This window comes from Oncorhynchus keta, chromosome 32, assembly GCF_023373465.1.
Source record: "Oncorhynchus keta strain PuntledgeMale-10-30-2019 chromosome 32, Oket_V2, whole genome shotgun sequence".
Classification (NCBI taxonomy): Eukaryota; Metazoa; Chordata; class Actinopteri; order Salmoniformes; family Salmonidae; genus Oncorhynchus; species Oncorhynchus keta.
This window is the reverse complement of record NC_068452.1, coordinates 291,098-312,852: the sequence shown is the minus strand read 5'-3', so window position 1 is coordinate 312,852 and position 21,755 is coordinate 291,098. Positions and strand designations below refer to the sequence as shown.

The 21,755-nt window shown below is 47.3% G+C and overlaps 1 protein-coding gene across 1 annotated transcript in view; it reads right to left on the bottom strand.

The window, feature by feature from the left end:
- LOC118364691 (glutamate receptor ionotropic, NMDA 2B-like) overlaps positions 1–21,755 on the bottom strand; it is a 126,193-nt gene that overhangs the window by 69,553 nt on the left and 34,885 nt on the right. Inside the window, exon 3 of the mRNA XM_052490154.1 lies at positions 6,555–7,270. Coding sequence (XP_052346114.1) covers positions 6,555–7,270 — 716 coding nt within the window. The remainder of the gene's footprint in view (positions 1–6,554; positions 7,271–21,755) is intronic.

Here is a 21,755-nt window from a genome sequence, read left to right as displayed (position 1 = left end):
TGATTTCCATTGATAATTTTTGTGTGATTTTGTTGTCAGCACATTCAACTATGTAAAGAAAAAAGTATTTAATAAGAATATTTCATTCATTCAGATCTAGGATGTGTTATTTTAGTGTTCCCTTTATTTTTTCGAGCAGTGTATTTTTAATTGTTACCTGACTAAATTCATCATGTAACAATTAACTCATTTAAAAAAAAGTCTATTGTACCTTTATTTATACAGGTTTGGAGACGTAATACGCTGAAAACAGATCCCTAGCGGAATGTCAACAACATCGATGCTTGTTAAAGAAGAGATGGAGAGGGAGAGAGAGAGGGACAGTGTCACATTCTGATCTGTGTCATGTGTCTTTGTGCTTCTCCCCCCCACACACCAGGTGTCTCCTATTTCCCCCCATTATCCCCTGTGTATTTATTCCTGCATTTTCTGTTTGTCTGTTGCCAGTTTGTCTTGTCCCGCCAAGTCCTACCAGTGTGTTCCCTGTGCTCTAGTTTTGTTTTTCCTAGTCTTCTCAGTTCTGACTTTTCTGCCTGTCGACCCTGATCCTGCCCGCCGTCCTGTACCTGCCTATTTCTGATTTGGATTCCGACTGTTTGCCTGCCTTGACTTCCGTTTTGCCTGCCGCATGTACTAAAATAAACTTGTACTATCCGCCTCCTGTGTCTTCATCTGGGTCTTAGCCTGAGCCGTGATAGTACGAACTGGCCATGACTCACCCAGCAGGCTCGGACCAGCTCCGCAAGGCTCTCTATACTTCCAAGGAGCCACCATTGGAAGACATGGGGAGTTGCAATGCCTTATGGAGGGACTCCATACCCTGGCAGAACGCCATGACCATGTGTTCGATACATTGCTGGAGCACTGCGGATTCCCAACTAGGCAGCAAGTCACTACAATAATTCCCCAGACTCTCAGCAACCCCGCCACCAGTGGCATTTCTTCCCAGCCTACCCCGGTGTCCTGCGAACCTTGCTTACCTCCTCCAGAGGTGTTACGCTGGAGATTCTGGAACCTGCCGTGCGTTTTTCTCCCAGTGCTCCATCATCTTCAACCCGTAGCCTTGGACTTCTCAAAGATAGCATATTTGATAACGCTGATGTCCGGGAAGGCACAAGCCTGTGCTAAGGTGGTGTGGGAGTAACAGTCCACCATTTGCCTCAGTCTGGAGGAGTTTGTGGTGGAGGTAGGTGAATTGTTCAATTCTCCGATGTCCGGGAGAGAGGCTGCTCGTAAGCTGCTCCAACTACGGCAAGACTCCCATAGTGTGGCAGACTATGCTGTGGATTTTCGCAAGGTGGCGGCTGAGAGTGCCTCGACCCGGAAGACCTGCTCGATGCGTTCCGTCACGGATTATCGGTGATTAATGACAAGCTTGCAGCCCGGGAGCTGCCCATGGACCTAGACTCCCTCATCGCCTTGACCAGAGCCCAAGCTACTGGGAAAGGCTAGATTGTCTCCAGATGAAAGTTTATGCAGGTTGAGCACCAGGAGCTGTATGTATTGCGAGACTACAGGACACCATTTTCCCACCTGTCCATTAAAAAGACCTGGCTCATCAGTAAGTACGAGTTCTCTGGTAAGCCATACAGGGATTTTCCAACCTCCCATTACTCGTATTCATCTCCATACCACCCTGTTGTGGTGTGACCAGGCCAAATCTCTCCAGGTGCTCATTGGCACTGTGGCCGACGAGAGCTTTATCGACACTCCCTTGGTGTCAGAGCTGGGAATCTCCAATCAACTCCTCTTAATTCCCATGGACTTCAGAGCGCTGAATGGGCGCTCTATCGGCAGAGTCACCAGCAATACGGTTCTTATCAACCTACGAGTATCAGGAAATGTATGCAGTTCCTGCTCATAGAATCTATCGATGTGGTTTTGGGGTATTCGTGGCTACAGAAGCACAATCCCCTGATCGACTGTGCCACTGGGTCTATCGTGGGCTGGAGCCGGTTCTGCCATGCACAGTGTCTTAAGTTGGCAAAGTCTGCCCGAGACGTCTTCCTGCTGGCTTGGGAGAAGCCTTGGATCTCTCAGCCATTCCTGCGGAGTACCTGGAGTACCTGGTCTAAGAGGTCTTCAACAAGGACCACCTACGTCTTTCACCCCACATCGACCTATGGCCGTGCCATTGACCTTCTCCCAGGCACTACACCACCTCGGGGATGGCTTTACTCCCTGTCGAGTCCAGAGACCAAGGCTATGGAGGAGTACATTGAGGACACTCTCACTGCAAGGGGGTATTCGTCCATCTGCCTCACCAGCCGCCCGTGTATTGACGACTGGGGCATAAATGACATTGCAGTTAAAAACCGCTACCCTCTACCACTCATTTCCTCTGCTTTCGACCCTCTTCAGGGAGCGACCATCTTCTCTAAGTTGGACCTTCAGAATGCCTACTGTATGGTTTGTATACAGGAAGGAAATGAGTGGAAGACTCAATACTCGGTTATGCCATTCGGACAGACCAACTCTGACATTTGTATAGCTCCGTTGCAACTCCGTCTGACCCCGAGTCCATACTCCGTACCTCCTATCTAACGCCTGCAGTCATCTGACGAATAGAGAGCCTTGTCCGTAAGGCACAGCATTCCCAGGGGCGTCCGGCTAACTGGATGTTTGTCCCGGACTCTGCTGTTCCCCAGTCCCGGTGTGGGCACATTCCTCGAGACTGACCTGTCATCCAGGCTCCCGTCGGACCCTTTCATCCGATTACGCGTTAAGTGGCCTTCCATGGTTCCTGATGTCTCCGCATTTGTTGCCGTCTGCACTGTCTGTGCACAAAATAAGACTCCACTGGCCTTCTTCAAACCACTCCCTGTTACTCACTGCCCCTGCTCCCATATATCCCTGGACTTTGTTAGTGGTCTTCCTCCGTCAGATGGCAAGGGTGGATAGGTTTTCTAAAGCTGCCCATTTTATTCCCCTTCCCAAGTTGCCCTCAGCCAAGGAGACGGGTCAGCTCATGGTACAGCACATCTTCCGGATCCATGGACATCCTGTCGACATGGTGTCCGATCGTGGCCCTCAGTTCTCGTCCCGGTTCTGGAATGCGTTCTGCACCCTCATTGGGTCGTCGGCCAGCCTGTCCTCTGGTTTTCACCCCAAATCTAATGGACAGTCGGAGCGAGCCAATCAGGACCTTGAGACGGCTCTTTGTTGTCTCATCCCTGCCAATCCCACCACCTGGAGCCAGCAACTCGTGTAGGTGGAATACACCTGTAACACCCTTCCCTGCTCTGCCACTGGGATATCAGTCCCCGCTCTTCCCTAAGCAAGAGGAAGAAGTCAGCATACCTTCTGCCTAGACGGTCATTGGCTTCTGTCGCCGTACCTGAGCCTCTCTCCTGAAGACCACATCCAAGAATCGGCGACAGGCGGATCGCCATCGGACCCTGATCCCCGCTATCGGCTCGGTCAGAGGTTATGGCTTTCCACTCGGGACCTGCTCCTTAGCCCCTCTGCTGTTTGTCTTTTGTTGCCCCGCACCCTCCGTATACATCTCACTTTTCATGTGTCTCAGATGAAACTTCTGTCTCATAGCCCTTTGTCTCCTGTTTCATTCTTAACCTATAATTTATACAGCTTGCTCAAAATGGGCAGTTCCGGCAGGCTGGCTGTATGTTAGATATATTGTTCCAGTATTTCGTTTGGGAACGTGTTAGAGTTTCAGCGGGGAAAAGTCTGTTGAAACAGAACATTCATTTGGTGAATCTTGAGAGCGCAGACCTTGTTAACACCAGGGTGAGAAGGGGTCTGATTGAAGTCATTCATTACAAACCTGATCTGACCTATTTGGATTTTCATGGACGGTCATGACACTGTCCAACTAACTCACACAACCCAGACAGAAAAGCCACTGCCTCGGTGCCTCCATTTTGATGCTGAAGTAAACAAAGTAGATGAGAACTGATGCAGACTCTCCAAAAGCAAGTCAAAATATCCTCAAAGAAAGACAAATCACCCCCTAAAACTCAGAGACTTCTACAAGACTTTCCATTATGTTCAGTGGCCTAATCTCATCAATAATTTCTAAGCCTGGATAGATAAATCACATTCACTAAAGTATTTATATGTTTCATTGGTCTGTTACTACTGGGTACGTTACAATTCAAAAGTAGGTTTCATCACATCATCAAAATACTGGTATGATGCATTTAGCTTCATATGACGCAAAACACAGTATCATATGATTCAAAATTGGAACAATGTGTGCTGAGAGTCGCGAAGCAAGTTGAGGGAGTGAGTGTTTTAATATATAAAACGAACATTATACAAAACAAGAAACACAAACAGCGCACAGACATAAAACAGAAAGAGTAACAATGGGGAAGGAACCAAAGGGAGTGACATATATAGGGCAGGTAATCAAGGAGGTGATGGAGTCCAGGTGAGTCTAATGACGCTGTAACGATTCTCATCCTCGCCTGATGAGGAATATGAAAGATCGGACCAAAATGCAGCGTGGTACGTGTCCATGTTAACTTTATTCATCTGAACACAAAATAACATAGGTGAAAAAATGAAAAAACGAAACAGTCCTATCAGGTGACAAAACACAAAACAACTACCCACAAACACAGGTGGGAACAGGCTACCTAAGTATGGTTCTCAATCAGAGACAACGATAGACAGCTGCCTCTGATTGGGAACCCTACCAGGCCAAACACAGAAATACAAAACATAGAACAAAAACATAGAATGCCCACCCCAACTCACGCCCTGACCAAACCAAAAATAGAGACATAACAAAAGGAACTAAGGTCAGAACGTGACAGACGCGCAAGTGCGTGTAACGATGGTGACAGGTGTGCGCCATAACGAGCAGCCTGGTGACCTAGAGGCCGGAGAGGGAGCACAGCATCCTACCAGCTGTATTTATCTATTTAGAAAGTTATATATCTTGAAAACTTGACAGCTGACATGCAAAACATTTTGGGACTAAATCAACAATGGAATAATAAAACAAATGCAAAAATATAGTTTTAGGTGGAGTTTTCCTTTAAGTCACATCTGACAAAGCTCTTATTTGACTTGCCAAAAGTCTAATTGTCTCAAACAGCAAGTCTTTTCAAGGTTAAGTAGCCTCGCTGTCACTCTATTCCCTATGTCGTCCACTACCTCTGACCAGGGCCCAGAGGGCACTATGTAGGCAATGGTTCCATCTGAGAAGCAGCCATGGACGTGACATGCTGTAGGAGGCCAATTAACAGCTGAATCAATCATTGAGAGACGGGCCTGGAATAAGATGCTGTAGCGTTCACAGTCGGACCCAGTCCCGCTCAGAATAGAGTGGCTAAAACGGTCATGTTTCCCTGCTCTGCGTGATTTTAACGGATCCACTGTACCTCTTGTCAATTGAATATTGAAAGTAACACTGCCTTGATCTGTTGTATAGCATAACAACGCAGCTTGAGGAAGACTTATTGAGTTGAAACATGTTGCAGTTATGTGCCCTGATGTATTGTAATGTGTAGGCTGATGTGCTCCTACTTACATGTGTTTACATGTGTTTATCACTTCGTCTCTCTAAAGTTTTTGCAACGTGTTGGCCGCCTACTTGTCTTCTTTTCTGCGTCTGTATAGCTGCCATTCAAAAGAAATATTCTGTTTCCTTCTATTTCTGTGGTCTTGCCCAGCTGTGCCTTAATGCGCTTCAGGAGGTTGGTCGCCCCTCATACAGGAACATGCATAGATATAGTACAGTATGCCTGTTGCTAGGTGATGAGTAACCTTGTTTAGATATACAATAGTCAACAAGGTGATGAGTAACTTTGTTTAGATATACAATAGTCAACAAGGTGATGAGTAACCTTGTTTAGATATACAAAAGTCAACAAGGTGATGAGTAACTTTGTTTAGATATACAATAGTCAACAAGGTGATGAGTAACCTTGTTTAGATATACAATAGTCAACAAGGTGATGAGTAACCTTGTTTAGATATACAATAGTCAACAAGGTGATGAGTAACCTTGTTTAGATATACAATAGTCAACAAGGTGATGAGTAACCTTGTTTAGATATACAATAGTCAACAAGGTGATGAGTAACTTTGTTTAGATATACAATAGTCAACAAGGTGATGAGTAACCTTGTTTAGATATACAATAGTCAACAAGGTGATGAGTAACCTTGTTTAGATATACCAACGTCAGCTATCTCCCCTGGACCAGGAGCTTTCAGTCGAGTAGTTGGTGTGACTAAAAACCCAATGTACCCAATGTATAGAGAGCCATAACAACTAGTGTCAGGATCCTGAGCATTTAGTGAGCTTCACAGAGTTATTTCTACCTACTGTCCTGCATTGTACTAGTGGTGGTGTCATCATATCAAGTTGATTTGTCATGTGCTCCAAATACAAGACCTTAAAGAGAAACGCTTACTTACAAGCCTTTAACCAACAGTACATTTTGTCATTATACTGTATACATGTGTATCCAACCAGCTGTAACTATTATATGAACGGCATCACACCATTCAATAGATAGGTGTCTGAGGTTGTGTGTACTACAGTGGAAATAGATGTGCATTAAAGGTGGTGTTCCATACCTTGGCAGCCATGACCATGGAGGAGCCTCCTCGGATGCCCAGGATGGGGATGTGTGTCTGGGCAGAGATGAAGTCCAGGATCTGGGCGATGGCCTCCTGGTCCGTGTCGTCCCCGAACACCACCCCCTGCAGCCAAGTGTTGGTCATCAGGGTGCAGATACGGTTGATGATACTCTTGGGGTCCGTGTCGTTCATGGTCTCCAGTTGGACTTTGGTAGGGTGAGGAACATGGAGGAACTCCTCTTTCTCCACGTAGGTGGACGACACCTCGCTAGAGTTGCCCACCAGGATGACGGCGATGCTAAGAGAGGAGGCCACTTTGGGAGGTATGGGGGGCGCAGGGGGCCGGGCGGGGGATACTGGGGGGTAGTAAGGGGGGTAGAAAGGGGGGATGAGGTTTGTGCCCCTCTGGCCTCCTTTCTCGCCTCCTGCTCCTCCCGTCCCGGGTGCACCTCCTGGTGCTCCTCCGCCCTGGCCAGCTCCGCCCCTCCCAGGCGACCGCGCCGACTCGCAGATGGGCAGAAGGAATAGGGAGAGGAGGAGGAGAGATAGGGAGAGAGGGAGGGAGAGGGAGGGAAGGGCCAGCCGGGGGTGCTGATGAGGGGAAGAGGTGTGTTCGGGAGGAGGAGGGGGAAGGAGGAAGTGACGCGCCTGTCCTGGAGTGGGGAGGGGGAGAGGAGGCTGACAAGCATCGTGGAGGAGTGTAAATGCAGTACCTGGAGGGAGGGAGGTAGGGAGGGGGAGAGAGAGAGAGAGAGGATTAATATCATGTACAGTAAATATGATATTACCAGCAGGAGATGGGACTGAAAAGAGGTACTGTATCATAATAATACCATGACTGCTACAACAGCACACAAAGAAAACAGGATCAAATGATGCACATAGAGTATTGTTCACATGGTGAAATGGTATAACTTGAGATAAAATGTCTAGTGATGCTCAACAATGCTTAATCCACCACTCTATTCTTGTGCTTTCCTTAGAGGGACCTTGTGGCAGACATCAAAGACAGTTTGGAGTATGTGTGTGTGTGTGTGTGTGTGTGTGTGTGTGTGTGTGTGTGTGTGTGTGTGTGTGTGTGTGTGTGTGTGTGTGTGTGTGTGTGTGTGTGTGTGTGTGTGTGTGTGTGTGTGTGTGTGTGTGTGTGCGTGCGTGCGTGCGTGCGTGCGTGCGTGCGTGCGTGCGTGCGTGCGTGCGTGCGTGTGTGTGCATATGCGGTGAGGAGACCGACAGCGCCGGGTGTGTTTTGACAGATTGACGGGTTCTGAGCTTCATGGACTGGCTGCCAGGTTAAGTGACCATCAGACACTCACAGACTGAGAATGATGCTTATTCTCTCCCCTGTGCTCTCGAGCTCTCTCCATCTCTGCTTCTGTCTCTCTCAGTCTATCACTCTCTCTCTCTTTCTGTCCTGCTCTCTTTCTCTCCCGCTCTCTCCCTCTTTCTATCTGTTTATCTCTATATCTTTCTTTTTTTCTATTTTCCTTTGAGCAGTAACTGCCTCTCATTGCCATTAACCTCTCTTCCCACCAGTCTTATTCCCTCCCTCCCTCCCTCCCTCCCTCCCTCCCTCCCCCTCCCTCCCTCCCTCCCTCCCTCCCCTCCCTCCCTCCCCCTCCCTCCCTCCCCCTCCCTCCCTCCCATCCCCCTTTAGCCTCTTTGAAGTCAATTGCAGACCTATTATTTCCTGCTCCTTTTATTAACAGCAATGCAGAGAGAAATAGGGAGAGAGAGAATAGAAAGAGAGGGATGGGACAGTCAGAGAGAAACACAATTAGTCATGTGTGTGTGTGTGTGTGTGTGTGTGTGTGTGTGTGTGTGTGTGTGTGTGTGTGTGTGTGTGTGTGTGTGTGTGTGTGTGTGTGTGTGTGTGTGTGTGTGTGTGTGTGTGTGTGTGTGTGTGTGTGTGTGTGTGTGTGTGTGTGTGTGTGTGTGTGTGTGTGTGTGTGTGAAGAAGTCAAATGACAACGACAGCGCATTGTCGTTTATATTGAGATAGAAATGGGAATCCTTAATGTAGCTACACTTTAGGCAAAGGGAGAGAGGACGAGAGAAATACAAAGAGAGAGAAAGAGAGATAGGGAATGGGAGACAAAGAGATAGAGAGACAGAGAGAGATAGGGACTGAGAGACAGAGAGACGGAGAGAGATAGGGACTGGGAGACAAAGAGATAGAGAGACAGAGAGAGATAGGGACTGGGAGACAAAGAGATAGACATGCAAAGGGGAGCACGGAAGAGGGAGATGAGAGCAAAAACAGGAGTAGAAAGCAGAGAAAGGAGGAATGAACATGGAGAGAGAGAGAGCGAGCGAGAGTGAGGAGAAAAACAGTGGAGAAAGGGAGGAGAGAGAAAACAGAGAAATGGGGAGAGAAATAGGCAAAGAGATATCAAAGGGGCCAGAGGGAGAGCAAAGCAGAGGGGTGGAGGGAGAAGTAGCAGAGAAAAAGGGGGTAGCTAATGTAGTCTGTTTCTACAAATGTCCCATCTAAAAGCATAATTAGTGGAGGTTTGTCAGGCCTAATTGCAGGTACACATGCTAATTGTAAACGGGCTCAATCCTCAGTGAGGTTGGACACTGCTGGGAGGAGAGGAGAGGGGGAGGAGGAGGAAGAGAGTGGGAGGAAAGCAGAGAGAGGAGAGGGGGAGGAGGAAGATGAGGAGGAGGAGGATGAGAGTGGGATGAAAGCAGAGAGAGGAGAGGAGGAGGAGGACGAGAGTGGGAGGAAAGCAGAGAGAGGAGAGGAGGAGGAGGAAGAGAGTGGGAGGAAAGCAGAGAGAGACGTGGTGTGACCACAACAACATACAGGAACTCAAGTCTTTCTGTTCACCTGACTTAGAATTCCTCACAATCAAATGTTGTCCGCATTATCTATCAAGGGAATTCTCTTCGATTATAATCACAGCCATATATATTCCCCCCCAAGCAGACACATCGATGGCCCTGAACGAACTTTACTTGACTCTTTGCAAACTGGAAACCACATATCCTGAGGCTGCATTCATTGTAGCTGGGGATTTTAACAAGGCTAATCTGAAAACAAGAATCCCTAAATTGTATCAGCATATCGATTGCGCAACCAGGGCTGGTAAAACCTTGGATCATTGCTATTCCAACTTCCGCAACGCATATAAGGCCCTCCCCTGCCCTCCTTTTGGAAAAGCTGACCACGTCTCCATGTTGTTGCTTCCTGCCTACAGACAGAAACTAAAATAAGAAGCTCCCGCGCTCAGTTCTGTTCAACGCTGGTCCGACCAATCTGATTCCACGCTTCAAGACTGCTTCGATCACGTGGATTGGGATATGTTCCGCATTGCGTTCAACAACAACATTGACGAATACGCTGATTCGGTGAGCGACTTAATTTGAAAGTGCATTGATGATGTCGTTCCCATAGCAACGATTAAAACATTCCCAAACCAGAAACCGTAGATTGATGGCAGCATTCGTGTGAAACTGAAAGCATGAACCACTGCTTTTAACCAGGGAAAGGTGACCGGAAACATGACCGAATACAAACAGGGTAGCTATTCCCTCCGCAAGGCAATCAAACAAGCTAAGCGTCAGTATCGAGACAAGGTAGAGTGACAATTCAATGGCTCAGACACAAGAGGTATGTGGCAGGGTCTACAGTCAATCACGGATTACAAAAAGAGAACCAGCACCGTCACGGACCAGGATGTCTTGCTCCCAGGCAGACTAAATAACTTTTTTGCCCGCTTTGAGGACAATACAGTGCCACTGACACAGCCCGCAACCAAAACCTGCGGACTCTCCTTCACTGCATTTAACATTTAAACGTGTTAACCCTCGCAAGGCTGCAGGCCCAGACGGCATCCCCAGCCGCGTCCTCAGAGCATGCACAGACCAGCTGGCTGTGTTTACAGACTGCTGTTCCCACATGCTTCAAGAGGGCCACCATTGTCCCTATTCCCAAGAAAGCTAAGGTAACTGAGCTAAACGACTACCGACCCGTAGCACTCACTTCCATCATCATGAAGTGCTAGTCAAGGACCATATCACCTCCACCCTACCTGACGCCCTAGACCCACTCCAATTTGCTTACCGCCCAAATAGGTCCACAGACGATGCAATCTCAACCACTCAGCATTCAACACCATAGTACCCTCCAAGCTCGTCATCAAGCTCGAGACCCTGGGTCTCGACCCCGCCCTGTGCAACTGGGTACTGGAATTCCTGACGGGCCACCCCCAGGTGGTGAGGGTAGGTAACAACATCTCCACCCCGCTGATCCTCAACACTGGGGCCCCACAAGGGTGCGTTCTGAGCCCTCTCCTGTACTCCCTGTTCACCCATGACTGCATGGCCATGCACGCCTCCAACTCAAACATCAAGTTTGCGGACGACACTCCAGTGGTAGGCTTGATTACCAACAACGACGAGACGGCCTACAGGGAGGAGATGAGGGCCCTCGGAGTGTGGTGTCAGGAAAATAACCTCACACTCAACGTCAACAAAACAAAGAAGATGATTGTGGACTTCAGGAAACAGCAGAGGGAGCACCCCCCTATCCACATCGATGGGACAGTAGTGGAGAGGGTAGTAAGTTTTAAGTTCCTCGTCGTACACATCACGGACAAACTGAATTGGTCCACCCACACAGACAGCGTCGTGAAGAAGGCGCAGCAGCGCCTCTTCAAAACCTCAGGAGGCTGAAGAAATTCTGCTTGTCACCAAAAGCACTCACAAACTTCTACAGATGCACAATCGAGAGCATCCTGTCGGGCTGTATCACCGCCTGGTACGGCAACTGCTCCGCCCACAACTGTAAGGCTCTCCAGAGGGTAGTGAGGTCTGCACAACGCATCACCGGGGGCAAACTACCTGCCCTCCAGGACACCTACACCACCACCGATGTCACACCCGATGTCACAGGCCATAAAGATCATCAAGGACAACAACCACCCGAGCCACTGCCTGTTCACCCCGCTATCATCCAGAAGGCGAGGTCATTACAGGTGCATCAAAGCAGGGACCGAGAGACTGAAAAACAGCTTCTATCTCAAGGCCATCAGACTGTTAAACAGCCACCACTAACATTGAGTGGCTGCTGCCAACACACTGACTCAACTCCAGCCACTTTAATAATGGGAATTGATGGAAATGTATGTAAAATATATCACTTGCCACTTTAAACAATGCTACTTAATATAATGTTTACATACCCTACATTACTCATCTCATATGTATATACTGTACTTGATACCATCTACTGAATCTTGCCTATGCCGTTCTGTACCATCACTCATTCATATATCTTTATGTACATATTCTTTATCCCTTTACACTTGTGTGTATAAGGTAGTAGTTTTGGAATTGTTAGGTTAGATTACTCTTTGGTTATTACTGCATTGTCGGAACTAGAAGCACAAGCATTTCGCTACACTCGCATTAACATCTGCTAACCATGTGTATGTGACAAATAAATTTGATTTGATTTGAGGAGAGGAGGAAGAGACTGGGAGGAAAGCAGAGAGAGGAGGAGGAAGAAGAGGAAGAGAGTGGGAGGAAAGCAGAGAGATGAGGAGGAAGAGGAGGAAGATAGTGGGAGGAAATCAGAAAGAGGAGGAGGAAGAGGAGGAAGAGAGTGGGAGGAAATCAGAGAGAGGAGGAGGAAGAGGAGGAAGAGAGTGGGAGGAAAGCAGAGATAGGAGGAGGAAGAGGAGGGAGAGAGTGGGGGGGAAACAGGGAGAGGAGGAAGAGAGTGGGAGGAAAGCAGAGAGAGGAGGAGGAAGAGGAGGAAGAGGAGGAAGAGAGTGGATGGAAGGGGATATAAATGGAGGTATACACAACACAGATGGAGCTGGTTGGAGGAAGAAGAAGAGCAGCAACAAGAAGAAATCCAGCGAGGGGGACGAGGATGGGTGCTGAGAAGATGGAGGGATGAAAAGAAAGAAATGATTAATGATTAGGATGATAAAAGAAGAGCTGAAGATGAAGGGAGAAGAATAAAGAGTGATGAAGGAAGGATGGTTGAAGCACACAATGAGAAGGAAGGTTAGAGAAGATGGCCAGAGAGAGAAGTCGGAGAGGAAAGTATGGGAGAAAAGAGTGAGATAGTGAGAATGACAGAGACAGAGGCAGGGCACGGATGAAGAAAGAGGGAGAGAGAGAGGGATAGAGAGAGAGTCAGAGAGGGAGAAACAGAGAGAGAGTTTCCATGGCAACAATTCAAATATGCCTCCATGCAGCACCCTGATGGACAAGGAGATACACACAATGTTCGCTTCGTACCCTGATACACACACACTATGCACACACACACTGATACACACAGCGTTCAAATACACGTTTATTTTATCGTTAGTGTCATGACGTTGGCCTGGGGGGTAGGTTTATGACAGTCATAAATACCTCTTACCCCCTTTTTCCTATCTCTACCCTACTGAGGTTACATTTGCAAAACCTCTTGGTTAACATAGAGATTCTGGGAACATCAGAAGGTGGGGGGAAATTAACTATATTCTGGCAATCCGATCAATTGAACATATGCGGTGGTACTTAATGAATATGATGTCGGTTCAGTTGTCATCTGAGACATTCTCATCAATGATAAGATGATGTAAACTCTGCAGTGGAAAGTCTACATATCAGAATTATCGGATTCACATGGAATTGTTGTTCAATTTAAATGTTTGCATATGAAATTATTTGTGATGGGATGAAATGTGATTTTAGCTTCTAAAATGTGAGATTTGGGTTTTCATAAGATAGGGCATCTCAATCAGTGGGCCCGCCCCTGTGAAGGGACATGGGCTATAAAACTTTTCAAACACGCCCTCCTCTCCCTTCCTATATAAGCCCTTGACGACAATATAACTTCTTGACGTGAGGACGACGGTCCTATGTCAGAATGGTTCAGGTAATAACGACAGAACGAAGGCAAAATCACCGTGAGCTTTGGTTGCGAATGGTATGAACTACAGAAGTGATACCTCCTAGCCGTTGAGTTAGCAACAGCAGATGCAAACGAGGGTTAGGAAGGAACAGACAGAGTATCCCGTCTATCATACAACGACGTTACTACAATGTATCCAATTGACCACCAGAAAAGGACTCGGTTGGGCAACACGGCCTCCCATCTACCACCAACCTACCGAAGCGCAGCTCAGAGTAAATATTTATTGCATTTTCCTTTTCCAAATGGGCGGTAATTTAGAATGCATAAGATACTGTATTTACGACAGCACAGCTTCTTCCCTTTGTTCCTCAGTCTTCCCACTCTTTCACTCAAACCCAGCCCCTTTTGTTTTCTGTAACAAGCTGTCATATCTGTTCCGCCCACCAGGGACGTTTTCCTTTATGACGTAATTTTTAATCAAGTTATGATTTAATTATGTGTATGTGTAATTCTGTGTGATTATTTAGGTATTTAGTAAATAAATAATTAAACCCAATTTTGTATTGCTGGTTCAACTTGCTAGCCAGGGTTTGTGCAGATAACCAAGAATTTACAACTTTCAGATGAGACTGAATTAAGATGACAATTAATATTGACTGCTATTGATGTAAAATATAGGTCTTTAAGAGTTTATTCGGAAGATAACAGCTCTATAAATATTATTTTGTGGTGCCGACATTTACATGATTAGCTCAATCAGGTAATATTAATTACGGATACATTATTGTATAGAATAGCATGTCATATCATTTAATCCGGCATAGCCAAAGACACGACATTAGTCATTTATATACTTATTTTCTGTATATTTGAGTATTTTTAAATAAGGTGGTCAGAATCAACTACTTACTGTATATTGGACGTATTTGATAGTATTCACAATTAACTTCCTATAAATAACTTACTATTTGAAAGTACTTTAAATACATATTTCAAATAATATACATAATATACATGCTAATACTTTCCAAGTGTATTTCCAAATGCATTTCAATATTCAACTACAGGACTTGTCCAATACAAAACATCTGAATACTTACTTCAAAATGTATGTGAAAGTAATTGAGATATTTGAAATAGTATTTTAATCCAGGTCTGCACGCACGCACGCACACACACACACACACACACACACACACACACACACACACACACACACACACACACACACATACATTTACATTTACGTCATTTAGCAGACGCTCTTATCCAGAGCGACTTACAAATTGGTGCATTCACCTTATGACATCCACACACACGCACACACACACACACACACACACACACACACACACACACACACACACACACACACACACACACACACACACACACACACACACACACACACACAAACAAAGAAAATTACACACTGTTGGACACAAACACAGATTTTCAAGAAACACTCGTATATAAATGACTTATCATAAGGTGGACTTATCACAAAATAGTAGAAGCTCACCCCCCCCCCAAATGTAGACCCAATATGTACTAGTGTTATTCTAGGAATGTGTGGAGAGAGAAGAGGAGAGGAGTGGGTGGTCTGTGTTACTGTGTGTCATGGTCAATGGAAGAGTCTCTGGAGCATTTGGCCTCTCCAGCCTAATTAGTGACGGAGGAAATAACCCCAGTATAACAAACACACACACACACACACACACACACATACAAAATTGACTTGACACTCTGGCAGAGAGAGATGAACCAATGCTCATACCTGACCTTAAAACTAAGCTCTATAAAAAGGCTGAAGGGGAAAACAACAACACACACACACACACACACACACACACACACACACACACACACACACACACACACACACACACACACACACACACACACACACACACACACACACGCACACGCACACGCACACGCACACACACACACACAGAGCAACCAGTTTGACTAAGAGAGAGAGAAGAGAGAACTACCCTGACATTTAGGGTAATCAGCCCTACACAAAAGCTCAACCATCATTAATAACTCCAAATTAATTACAAGAAACGGAGAATGTCAAGAGCCATCCAATGCAATGGATCATTTGCTTTCCTCGCAGACAAATCTAGACTGAGCATTTAAATATGCTGTCGTATGTCCATTACATATTACTTTACACTGCAATTACAGTAACAGTGTCACGTTCTGACCTTAGTCCTTTTGTTATGTCTTTGTTTTAGTATGGTCAGGGCGTGAGTTGGTTGGGTTGTCTATGTTTGTTTTTCTATGAGTTGGTATTTCTGTGTTTGGCCTAGTATGGTTCTCAATCAGAGGCAGCTGTCAATCGTTGTCCCTGATTGAGAACCATACTTAGGCAGCCTGTTTTCACCCTTGATTTGTGGGTGATTATTTTCTGTGTCTGTGTGTTCCACACGGAACTGTTTCGTTTTTTGTTATTTCACGTTGTTATTTTGTATTTTTCTGTGTTCTATTAAAAGTATCATGAACACTTACCACGCTGAGCATTGGTCCTCCGATCCTTCCTACTACTCCTCGTAAGAGGAGGAAGAAGACCGTTACAGAATCACCCACCACCAAAGGACCAAGCAGCGTGGTATCGGGCAGCAGCGATCTCCGGACTCCTGGACATGGGAGGAGATCTTAGACGGCAAGGGACCCTGGGCACAGGCTGGGGAATATCGCCGCCCCAGGGAAGAGCTGGAGGCAGCCAAAGCAGAGCGGCGGCATTTTGAGGAGTTGGCACGGCAGCGCAAAAAAAAAGATGAGAGGCAAAAATGTATTGGGGGCGGCACACGGGGAGTGTGGCTTAGTCAGGTAGGAGACCTAAGCCAACTCCCGTGCTTACCGTGGAGAGAGGTGGACCGGGCAGGCACCGTGTTATGCCGTGAGGCGCACTGTGTCCCTGGTGCGCAGGCATAGACCGATGCGTTACATAGCAGCGCCTCGTATCGGCTGGGCGAAAGTGGGCATCGAGCCAGGTGCCATGAAGCCAGCTCAGCGCATCTGGTCTCCAGTGCGCCTCCCCGGTGTCCCCGGTTCGCCAGCACAGCCCAGTGCGGTCTATTCCACCTCGCCGCACTGGCCTGGCTACGTGGAGTATCCAGCCAGGTAGGGTTGTGCAGGCTCGGTGCCCGAGACCTCCAGTGCGCCTCCACAGTCCGGTCTATCCGGTGCCTCTTCCATGCACCAGCCCTCCGGTGGCAGCCCCCGCACCAGGCTGTCTCTCCGTCTCCTCTCTACAGGTGCTGTCCTGAGCTGCCAGAGTCTCCCGCCTGCTCAGAGCTCCCGTCTGTCCTGAGCTGCCAGTCTCCCGTCTGTCCTGAGCTGCCAGAGTCTCCCCGTCTGTCCTGAGCTGCCAGAGTCTCCCGTCAGTCCTCAGCTGCCAGAGTCTGCCCGTCTGTCCTGAGCTGCCAGAGTCTCCCAGTCCTGTCCTGAGCTGCCAGAGTCTCCCGCCTGTCTGTCCTGAGCTGCCAGAGTCGCCCGTCTGTCCTGAGCTGCCAGCTGCCAGTCGCCCGTCTGTCCTGAGCTGCCAGAGTCTCACCCGTCTGTCCTGAGCTGCCAGAGTCGCCCGTCTGTCCTGAGCTGCCAGAGTCGCCCGTCTGCCCTGAGCTGCCAGAGTCTCCCGTCTGTCCTGAGCTGCCAGAGTCTCCCGTCTGTCCTGAGCTGCCAGAGTCGCCTGTCTGTCCTGAGCTGCCAGAGTCGCCCGTCTGTCCTGAGCTGCCAGAGTCGCCGGTCAGTCAGGAGCTGCCAGACCCGCCGGTCCGGTGCTGCCGGGATCTCCCGTCCATCCTGGACCCGTTGCTAGGGTCCCTAGTCCGAGGTTGCTAGGGTCCCTAGTCCGAGGTTGTGACCTTAGTTCTGTGTGTATGTCTGTGTGTGTACGTGTGTTTCTGTGTCTGCGTGTATCTGTGTGTGTTATATTGTACACGTATGAACACAAAGGTACTCAGGTATTCGGTAGCATGTATTTAGTACACAGCATGGACAGGTCCAGTGATGCTTAGCTATAGAGCATCAGTCTCCACCACACACACGTCTACACTGAGCCCCTCTGTAAATCAGCTCCCTGACTCTCTGCCCAATGAGATGGCACACACTCATGAGCGCCAACACACACACACACACACACACAAAGATAGAGAGAGAGGGAGACACATGTTTCATTGGGCGTGTAGTCACAGTGCGGGGCCTTGGGATGAACTGGCCCGTGTCAATAAGACCAGTGGCCGCGGCGTTTGCTCGGACTCGCCTGTTACTGTCATCACACTTAACATTTACAAAGAGCATTGATCGAGGAACTCACCCCGCCTCAAACAGCCCAAACGACCAGAAGAATTACCAGGACCCCGCCCCCCCCGTCTCTCCCATGTGCCAATAGACGTTCTTTGTGATCAGTCAAGACATTCAACCCCTATTGGGTATTTGTGCTCTCTCTGAGCTCAGGCCCCACCGGTCTCTTGTTCACAGTGTAATGAGTGTGTGTGTGTGTGTGTGTGTGTGTGTGTGTGTGTGTGTGTGTGTGTGTGTGTGTGTGTGTGTGTGTGTGTGTGTGTGTGTGTGTGTGTGTGTGTGTGTGTGTGTGTGTGCGTGCGTGCGTGCGTGCGTGCGTGCGTGTGCGCGCATGTGTGTGAATGGTGGTTAGACAGAGACAGTGTTGTGTAAGGTATGTTAAATACACGCTGCTTGTCCTGAATACTGGGGGGATTAGGAGTTTGTATGTTGCAGTCTGGAGCTCTAAACAGCTTCAGGAAGGAAGGAGGGCTAGCTGCTCCGTGGTGAATGCAACAGTCTCTTTATGCAATCAGAAACACATCCGTTTCCACAGTAACCAGAACACATACTGGAGTCATACAACACATTAGCTGCAATCAGAAACACATCCGTGTAACGGTATAGACAGAAACCTTCCTGAAAGACATTGCATAAGTAGTCAAAACCGACATTTCCACACAAACATCCCCAGAATCACGCAACATTTGAAAGACATTGAGGATGACATATTGAAAGCTGATACATTTCCCGTCATGATTTACAGGTAGTAGCCAAGGAACATAACAGATATTACTGAGAGCGTTACTCCTACACGGTGCATTTTTTACATGCAAATAATTCAGAAGCACACGCATTATTCATCGGTAGCTTTTTATGTAAATGGTTGGACATCAATGGCTCTTCACCAACATGCAGATGGGCAATGACATCCACTTCAGTCATTGTTCTCAGTGGCATCTTGATCTCAAGGTTCAGAGATGCATCTCTTTATCTCTGAAATGTCGCTATTGTGCTGTTGTCATCCGATAATCAGACTTCAAGCTGTTTTAATTAGCCTCATGCAGGAGCTTCATGACATAGGTTATTATTCTTTTCAATATTATCCAGTAATTAATTAATTCTATCCCTCCAGGGGAAATGTCAGTTAATTCACTGATGTCACTGATGTCTTGCAATGTATTGTATTTCATGCTGATTCGGATTGTATTTCCATATTGTTGGACAGTCAAGGATTGGTTAGCGAGCGTCTTCTTATCCATATGTCTACAATTTATGACTGCAAATGGTAGAAATTCATGTCCTTCGAGAAGGAGCAGCACACACATTATGAGAATAAATGGAATTTGCTTTAGCCTGACAGTAATGTTGAGTAGATGGTGATGTCCCTATTTAAATCACAGCCATGCAGCCGAATCCTCTGGATACTCTATGATTTTAATTAACATTGAGAAATGGAAAGAGAGAGAGATGGAGGGAAGGAGGGGCAGAGAGAGAGAGAGAGTGAGAGAAATAGCAAAATAGAGAGAGAGATAGTGAGTGAGTGAAAGCAGAGGTAGAGAGAGAGAAAGCGAAAGAGAGAGAAAGAGAGAGAGAGAGAGAGAGAGAGAGAGAGAGAGAGAGAGAGAGAGAGAGAGAGAGAGAGAGAGAGAGAGAGAGAGAGAGAGAGAGAGAGAGAGAGAGAGAGAGAGAGAGAGAGAGAGAGAGAGAGAGTGAAGAGAGAGAGAGAGAGAGAGAGAGAGAGAGAGAGAGAGAGAGAGAGAGAGAGAGAGAGAGATAGCAAAGGGGAGAGAGAGAGATGGAAAGAGAGCGAGAGATGGAAAGAGAGTGAGAGAGAGAGGCGGAGAGAGGCAGAGAGAGAGGGAAAGAGAGAGAGAGAAAGAGAGAGAGAGAGGGGGAAAGAGGGAAAGAGAGAGAGAGAGGGAAAGAGAGCGAGAGAGAGAGGCGGAGAGAGGCAGAGAGAGAGGGAAAGAGAGAGAGAGAGGTGGAGAGAGAGAGGCAGAGAGAGAGAGAGGTGGAGAGAGGCAGAGAGAGAGGGAGAGAGTGGAGAGAGGCAGAGAGAGAGGGAAAGAGAGAGAGAGAGGGAAAGAGAGAGAGAGAGGGAAAGAGAGAGAGAGAGGGAAAGAGAGAGAGAGAGGGAAAGAGAGAGAGAGAGGGAAAGAGAGAGAGAGAGGGAAAGAGAGCGAGAGAGAGCGAAGGGGAGAGAGAGAGAGATGGAAAGAGCGTTAGGAGCATCTGGGCATGAGGCAGTGAAGAAGGGAGACAGTTGGTTGAAATAGGAAGGCAGATACAGAGAAGCAGAACATGAACAGTGGGAATAAGAGAGAAGAGAGGAGATAAAGGGATAGAGGAAGTGACCATGTCTGGAGGAGACAGTCTCATCACCCTATTCATCCCCAGAAGTGGGGCCAAGATGATGTAATCATCAGTATGAGGCACTTGAGCTATCAGTGGTGAGTAGTAGTCATAAATCTGTTGCTTCTCTATGGCCTAAAAAGGGAAGGAAAGTCACTATTTTACAGAAGAGGGTCTTAGGTGTTTGATTAAGTGTGCTTGAGCTCGGTCGAGGGGCTTTTCAATGTTAAGTGTGCTTAAATGCCACAGACATGCATGCCTGCATACACACACACATTCCCAGCCTGAAACACACTCACACACACCCAGCCCTAAAAAAAACTACTGATAGTAGGATAGGGTTCCTCTATCCCCTGGGGTCTGCATTAGCCCATTTCTTCCATATCTCCAGGATTTGATTGACCACGCTCATCTGGCTGCTCCTTACGGCAGCAGTACACAGCAGAGTAGAGGGGTCTCTATGTGGGCTGGAGTCTGTGGCCCGCTTCACAGTGACTGTACCACCACTGGATTAGAGATAAATGGCATCTATGATTGAACCTCCACTGGATTAGAACTATAAAGCCTCTATGACTGGACCTCCACTGGATTAGAACTATAAAGCCTATATGACTGGACCACCACTGGATTAGAACTATAAAGCCTCTATGACTGGACCACCACTGGATTAGAACTATAAAGCCTCTATGACTGGACCTCCACTGGATTAGAACTATAAAGCCTCTATGACCGGACCTCCACTGGATTAGAACTATAAAGCCTCTATGACCGAACCTCCACTGGATTAGAACTATAAAGCCTCTATGACTGGACCTCCACTGGATTAGAACTATAAAGCCTCTATGACTGGACCTCCACTGGATTAGAACTATAAAGCCTCTATGACTGGACCTCCACTGGATTAGAACTATAAAGCCTCTATGACTGGACCTCCACTGGATTAGAACTATAAAGCCTCTATGACTGGACCTCCACTGGATTAGAACTATAAAGCCTCTATGACTGGACCACCACTGGATTAGAGATAGATGGCCTCTATGACTGGACCACCACTGGATTAGAACTATAAAGCCTCTATGACTGGACCTCCACTGGATTAGAACTATAAAGCCTCTATGACTGGACCTCCACTGGATTAGAACTATAAAGCCTCTATGACTGGACCACCACTGGATTAGAGATAGATGGCCTCTATGACTGGACCACCACTGGATTAGAACTATAAAGCCTCTATGACTGGACCACCACTGGATTAGAGATAGATGGCCTCTATGACTGGACCACCACTGGATTAGAACTATAAAGCCTCTATGACTGGACCACCACTGGATTAGAACTAGATGGCCTCTATGACTGGACCACCACTGGATTAGAACTATAAAGCCTCTATGACTGGACCACCACTGGATTAGAACTATAAAGCCTCTATGACTGGACCACCACTGGATTAGAACTATAAAGCCTCTATGACTGGACCACCACTGGATTAGAACTATAAAGCCTCTATGACTGGACCACCACTGGATTAGAACTATAAAGCCTCTATGACTGGACCACCACTGGATTAGAACTATAAAGCCTCTACGACTGGACCACTGGATTAGAACTATAAAGCCTATATGACTGGACCACCACTGGATTAGAACTATAAAGCCTCTACGACTGGACCACCACTGGATTAGAACTAT